The following is a 7,601-nucleotide window of genomic DNA, read 5'->3' as shown; positions in this document are numbered from 1 at the left end:
AAACCTGATGAAATACTGTTGCCCGAAACGTTGTTTTCGTGTTTTGTCAAAAATATCATTCTATTCTATTATATTCTATCAAAATTACCAAGTCAGGTCTATTACTATTGAAGTTCATTTGGTTTATTAAAGGTAATCCGATACCTTCTACCAAAATAACGAGGGAAATTAAACAAATATAACAAATAATTCTTAATGTTTATCACTTAAACTGTATAAAACATTATTTATAGTTGAATCCAATAACCAAGATACATCAAAATATATTTATGTGTAGTTGTCTACGTCCCTAAGATATATGACATGAAGACTTGAGCATTGCCAGTAAAAGCATTATTCTGGTGAATCCAGAACAAAGGCACTGGTTTCAATGAAATGCACATTAATATTTATATAAATTCACACGATAAACATGTTCAAGAATACTCGTAATTTACAATCAGGTAAAGTCAGTAAATTTCCTAATACATTTTTACAGTTTTTGATACTCAGCCATGAAAAACAAATTGATATCAGAAATATTCGGTTTGATATTGGATTAAGTGAATTAACATGATAAGGATAATGTTTCGAAACTCTTCAATTATTTACACATCATTCAATTAAAACTTTTCATTATTGTAAAATAGTATTTAATTAAAATTTTTAGTTGTAAAAAAATGGAGATAACTAGAATATGATAACGTCACTTTACACATGAATACAACAGAGCATTATCAACTACATACATATATTTATATACAATAAACACTTACTGCGAGTCTTTCTTTTCATCAACAAGATGATAATGATGATAATGATGATTAATAGAACAATAACAGCAGCGACAGCGGCAGCAATTATAATGATATTTTCATCTCCATGCCATCCTGCCGTACCTGAGGAGTTAAAATATACGGCTAAATAGACTGAATAAATATGCGCTATTTTTTATAAGATAGCCTTGCATAAATCTTTATTTTAAAATACGTAGTTAATATTTTCTATTGACTTGTTGGCGTTTTGTTAATTGTACGCATTAATATGAAAAACCTTCAAATTGGTAGGTTAAACATGTTGTAACGACACCTTTAAATTGGTAGATTAAACATGTTGTAACGACACCTTTAAAATGGTAGATTAAACATGTTGTAACGACACCTTTAAATTGGTAGATTAAACATGTTGTAACGACACCTTTGGTGTCGTTACAACATATTTAATCCATCAATTTAAAGGTGTCGTTACAACATGTTTAATCTACCAATTTGTTACAACATGTTTAATCTACCAATTTAAAGACACTTTTAAATTAAGCGTCAATTGTTTAAGAACTTTTGACATATTACGGCTAGCCCAACCAACTACTTGTTATATTCATGTAGCTTATTGCTTTATTCTTCTTCTTCTCATATTTTAGCTGAGAAGCATGTTTTGCGTATGAAAACTATGTATAATTATGTTTTCTACGCGGAATACAATGGTTGAGTACATTATTTTTAAACGATTTGGTGACAATCATTACGTTGTTAGAGACCGTGTCACCACGTCCAGTCATACTCTATCTGACAGTAGTAACCCTTGTCAATAACCCTGTTGCTTAACGTCTTTTGCAAAAAGCTCCATCGTTAGACTGCCACGTATAAAGCATACGGGCCTCTCTGAATGCTTTCCATAAGAAATCTAGTTTATGAGTACGTCGGTTATTCAGCTCCCGTTTCAACAGTCCGATTGCAAATAAATCCATATCTCTGCGTCAGGCGACTTGATTGGTATGTCTTCGAAAGACATAGCATGAATGCCCGTTTAACTCACCAGTAGCTTGAGGTATGCGACGGTTGAACGAGAAGTATGATCAGAAGCTTTATCTTGGTGAACCTACACCTTGTTTGTCACGTGACCTTCTTGATTACGTTACATACTGTTGTTTGAGCCACGTGAACGGCCTTCTATTCCATGATTCTCACCTACTACAAGACGCTACCTCTGAATAGTCCCGATGCCCCAAACTAATCCATATTCCCTTGTATTCGATGATTCTTTCAGATCGGAGATATAGGATTTCCAAGACGGGGATATTAAGTTCATTGGAAATCAAGGGAATATGGATTAGTTTGGGGCATCAGAACTATTCAGAGGTAGCGTCTTGTAGTAGGTTAGCATCATCGAATACAAGGGAATATGGATTAGTTTGGGGCATCAGGACTATCTAGAAGTAGCGTCTTGTAGTAGGTTAGAATCATCGAATACAAGGGAATATGGATTAGTTTGGGGCATCAGGACTATCTAGAGGTAGCGTCTTGTAGTAGGTTTGAAATATCAGAATAGCCCAGGACAAGGAAAAACTATCAGGAGGATTCCTTTTCACATCAAGATTCTCCGTGTTCGAGGGTTTTGTTTTTAAGTAAAAACTTATTTTAGGTTTTATTTCGATAGTGTTGTGAAAGATTCGTTGTTTTGAATCAGTTTAGCTGTGTAAGCTTGACTTTTACGTTTATCATTGGCTTATTCATATAGCAACAAAGGGTTAAATACGTTATATTAAAACTATTTGGAATACGAAAATCAGCAAGTCACGTGACAACCACAGCAGATGTAAAGTGGAGGTTGATCGGCATGTATCAGAACAACATTTTGACATTGTTTGGCGTTACGTAGGTAGTTTAATGCCACCGAAAAATATATCGCTTTTGGGAAGAGTGTGTAACACGCTTTTCCGACGCAAAATTTTCATACACTCAGGTCATAAAGATGTTTAAATAATTTAAAATAAGTAGCTGGAGTATTCCGAATTTGAGTGTCGTCCGATTCCAAGAAGAAGTGGCAACATAATGTTGCGTCAGCGAGTCACATGACTACTGTGACGCCACGTTTCTAGAACTATCCTGTACTTTGGCGAATGCTCTAGTATTTACTAGATATAGGGTAGTCGGGTATATAAAAGAGGGGGACAACGTGACGCGGTAATGTGTGTGTAGACAGTGAGTAATTGATCTGCAGTCAGAGTATTGTTGAAGTTCGTTATAGCGTTGTTTTAGCGCGATTGTTGAAGTTGAGTGTATCGGTAAAGTTATATTCAGAAAGAATAAACCAGTTTTATCAAGAAAGCACTTGTGTCTCTTAAGTTTTGTCGGAACAAAGTTACGGAAAGTTAATTAACAAACAGAGACGTAACAATAATTATATTATCTAATCTGATAATGTTAGGTCCTTTCTATCTAAAAAGTGGGGATTTCACAACCCACAACTTCATCTGTGCAATTTTATAGACGAAAGAAAGAAATACTAAAACATTTAGTTTTAGAAATTTCTTAGTGTTACCGTGATCGAAAGTGTCATAATTATATCTGAATAATTTTTCTTAGTTTCTAGTTGCCCTCATCCATTAGGTTTAGTTTCAGTTCTGTATGATCTCATCTACGGGTTGAACTGGGATGAGAACGTTTTGTTGTTGTTCGTGAAATGAAACGAAACCGACAAGTCTGAACAGTACGGTTTGATTAAAATGCCTCTCTGAATGTCTGCAAAGTGTCAGAGAGGTTGTTTTTTTCGGTGATCTTTTACAAGAACACTTAATTTATATATACATGTTTTTCGGCTTTTGTAATTGCGGCTTCAATTGTGACTTGTGTTAAGCAACAAAATAGATAATTATCATCCTACAAATCTATCTATCAGTAAATGTTACCCAATATTACCGTCAGCTTTTGGCAGTAAGGGAACAGAAAAATATTCTACAAAATATCATATAATATCTAGCTGTAAGAAAAATAAAATAAGAAGTCATTTTTGGCCTTAGGCCTATATCACACGAATTGGTCTAATTGATCTGTTGAAACGATCCATACCATAAACAATGCACGAGAGACCCCTAAAAGTGAAAAAAAGGTAATTAAAACTACTTTACCTGTGAAGGTTTGTTTGTTGCTAAACGCAAAGCCACAAAATAAGCTATCAGTGCTCTTCTAGCCACCAGTATCGAAACCTGAATTTTAACGTTATAAATTTACCACTGAGCTACCCGGGGACACCCATGAAGAACACAAATCCGTTGTTCGAAAGAGCTAAGGTTTTATCGTGTATTTTTTTAATTGTTTACCAATATTAAATAATATTCTTGAAGGATCATAACAGTACTTTTTGACAATGATCCCTAGAATTTATAGGACAATACTTTTTTTACAGTGATCCCTAGAAGTTATAGAACAATACTTTTTTAAAATGATCTACAGACGTTATAGAACAATACTTTTTTTACAATGATCCCTAGAAGTTATAGAACAATACTTTTTTACAAAGATTCCTAGAAGTTATAGAACAATACTTTTTAAAATGATCCCTAGAAGTTATAGAACAATACTTTTTTACAAAGATTCCTAGAAGTTATAGAACAATACTTTTTAAAATGATCTATAGACGTTATAGAACAATACTTTTTTATAATGATTCCTAGACGTTATAGAACAATAATTTTTTAAAATGATCTATAGACGTTATAGAACAATACTTTTTTATAATGATTCCTCGACGTTATAGAACAATAATTTTTTTAAAATGATCTATAGACGTTATAGAACAATACTTTTTTATAATGATTCCTCGACGTTATAGAACAATAATTTTTTTACAATGATCCCTAGACGTTATAGAACAATGCTTTTTTATAATGATTCCTCGACGTTATAGAACAATATTTTTTTACAATGATCCCTAGACGTTATAGAACAATACTCTTTTTACAGTGAATTCTAGAAGTTAGGAGAGGGAACAGAAACATACGTAAACGGCGAAACTGATTTATTGATGAAGAAAATCATAACACAAAATAACTCAGGTAACGTAAAGAGGTGAAAGATTGGTTTATACTATTCAAAGGAAAAAAATTGCGGACAGTTGTCAGGCAGTCGTGTTATAGAATCGTTGAAGGGTGAGAATATCAGAGTTAATATTCTGTCTAAGCCTCTTTTTCTATGTAACACGGTTTAAACTGCCTGATTAAGGGCGTTTGCCCTAAACGTTGGAAATAAATATGAAGTTTTTATCATGGACACGTGTTTTATTATTTTAAAAGCCTTTATTATTATTTCATTATTTTTCCACGTCTCGCGGTCTTTCCTACTGTGTATATGCGTGTATGTGTATTTGAAATAATTGTTATAATGAAATCACAAGTTCTAGTGTATCTCAATGTATATATCTCTCTTCACATTACGTCATTAAGTCAGTCATGTCATGTGAGTTTTGTTGAGGACTTTTCTTCATCTCATTTATTTTGTGCAACAATTCTTTTTTGTTATTGTTGTCAGCTAGCGAATGCTGGTTTTTTATGAATACAAACATATGTAAATTTTGATTATATTTACCTGTTTTCGTAATCGCTATAAAACATTGTTGTAATCGTTCAGTAGTATTGTTAGTATTATTAATTCACGTTCTCACGCTATTGCGAGTATCACACGTTGGTTTAGTGGTGGATAGACAACCGTTGTTATGGCGTGAACGCCTTTGGTGGAGAAACGTGATTAGAATCAATTATTGAGCAAAACGCGTCTTCAGTAATGAATATGGCGGATATAGTGTGCGTAAAATACTATTATACACTCTTCTTCTTGAAAAATTGTGAGGGGACGTTAATAATAAAACATCATTAAAAATACAATAACATTAATACTATTGTTAGTCGAGGTATGTTTGTTTGTTTGTAGTTAAGCACAAAGCTACACAATGGCCTATCTGTGCTCTGCCCACCACGGGTATCGAAACCTTAATTTTAGCATTGTAAGTCCGCAGGCATACCGCTGTGCCACTGGGGGTGGGGGGCGTCGAGGTATGTATAAATAATGTTGACTTTTGTGTATTGTTTTAATAATATCAAAATGTTTAATAACATACCTTTCAGTTAACAATAAATATGAAATAAACTTATCTAAACCAACCACAGTCAAAATAGGATAAACGATTTTTTAATTCATTTCATTTGAAGCACTTCTTGGCAAGCAGTTCCCTCCTTACATGCATTCTTACAAACACGTCAATTAACTTACCTAATGCTCCCTTAAGTTCCAAAGTGCACGGAATTGACTCTCCAATTGTGTTGTTTACAATACAGTAATATTTTCCGTGACGTCCCGAACCAGAATTCCCCAACATTAATAAGCTTCTGGTTCCCTCTACTACAACAAAATCTTCCAGCGTTTCGTTGTTCTTCATCCACGTGAAGTTGACGAATACAGGATTAGCTTGAGCAGTGCACATTAGCTTCTCCTCATTATCTTCACTTTTGTAATGTGAAATATTACAGTCTGGCTTATCTGAAAGAAACGTAATAAAATAATCGTTTCGTCTTTACACAAATATAATAAGTCGTTACTGTGGAGATAACGAAATGTCAAGGGAATGTAATAGTTTGTTTGTTTTGAATTTCGCGCAAAGCTACACGAGGGCTATCTGCGCTAGCCGTCCTTAAATTAGCAGTGTAAGACTAGAGGGAAGGCAGCTAGTCATCACCACCCACCGCCAACTCTTGGGCTACTCTTTTACCAACGAATAGTGGGATTGACCGTCACATTATAACGCCCCCACGGCTGAAAGGGTGAGCATGTTTGGTGGGACGGGGATTCGAACCTGCGACCCTCAGATTGTGAGTCGAGTGTCCTAACCACCTGGCCATGCTGGGCCAGGAATGTAATAAGTAAAAGCTTACACCAGCTAAAAAAAAGGATTGTTTGTTTGTTTGAAGTTATGCACAAAGCTACACAATGGACTGTTTGTACTCTGACCACCATGGGTATCGAAACTCGGTTTGTTGTGTTGTAAGTCCGCAGACATACCGCTGTGCCACTGGGGTACAAAAAGAGGAAAAGTTTATGTATCGAGCAGATATAGTGAAGTTGACGGACTGTTAAACATCCGTTTTTAAGCAATCAACAGTGGGTTCACCGACCATGCAACATTAGTCTCGAGCTCATATTTTCCACTGTTTTAGGTTTTGGTTATTTTATCGATATTAATATTATTAACTTTGGCTATATCGAGTTTTCACGTCATGAAAACTTTGATTGTTTATTTGTGGGAAATCTATTAAGGCTATCAGTGGCCGTCTCTAATTTCAAGTACCGACAACAGGAAAGGCAAACGACCAACATCGCACACCGCCAACTCTTGGACTACTTTTTACCAAAGAACAGTGGGATAATATCATAGGGTGAAAGGGAAAGTATGTGCGGCACCAGGTTTCGATCTCGCGACCCACAGATTACGAGTCGAGCGCCCATTTATTTCGGTTCCGCGAATACTGAGTTTCTGTTTCAATGAATTAACATCAACATCTGATCTAAGCAGGTTATCTACAAAGATCAAAATGAAAAATACATACCTATTAGTAGATCAGAGTTAATTAGATACAATGTTCAAACTATGTTACTTATAATGATTAAAACGCATTGTTTCACCAGTTGGAGACCCTCACTGTCAGCTACAAACCCAACAATACTTCTCTATAGATATAAAAAGTAACCCTGGGAAGAGAAAATTAGCAAATACTTTAATGTTTAACGTTATTTGTGAAGTCAGACCTATTGCTAGATCGTGTGAAGTCAGATTGTTATTTTTTTTTTTTTTTT

General features: G+C 34.6%; 1 protein-coding gene across 1 annotated transcript in view; it reads right to left on the bottom strand.

Annotated features, from left to right (window-relative positions):
* Positions 1–7,601, bottom strand: part of LOC106468714 (hemicentin-1-like) — a 76,091-nt gene that overhangs the window by 36,070 nt on the left and 32,420 nt on the right. Inside the window, exons 8-9 of the mRNA XM_022397082.1 lie at positions 6,024–6,290; positions 756–878 (exon numbers count right to left, since the gene is read on the bottom strand). Coding sequence (XP_022252790.1) covers positions 756–878; positions 6,024–6,290 — 390 coding nt within the window. The remainder of the gene's footprint in view (positions 1–755; positions 879–6,023; positions 6,291–7,601) is intronic.

This window comes from Limulus polyphemus, unplaced genomic scaffold (genome assembly GCF_000517525.1).
Source record: "Limulus polyphemus unplaced genomic scaffold, Limulus_polyphemus-2.1.2 Scaffold3130, whole genome shotgun sequence".
In the NCBI taxonomy this organism is placed as follows: Eukaryota; Metazoa; Arthropoda; class Merostomata; order Xiphosura; family Limulidae; genus Limulus; species Limulus polyphemus.
The sequence above is the reverse complement of the archived record's forward strand: the minus strand, read 5'-3'. Positions and strand labels throughout refer to the sequence as shown.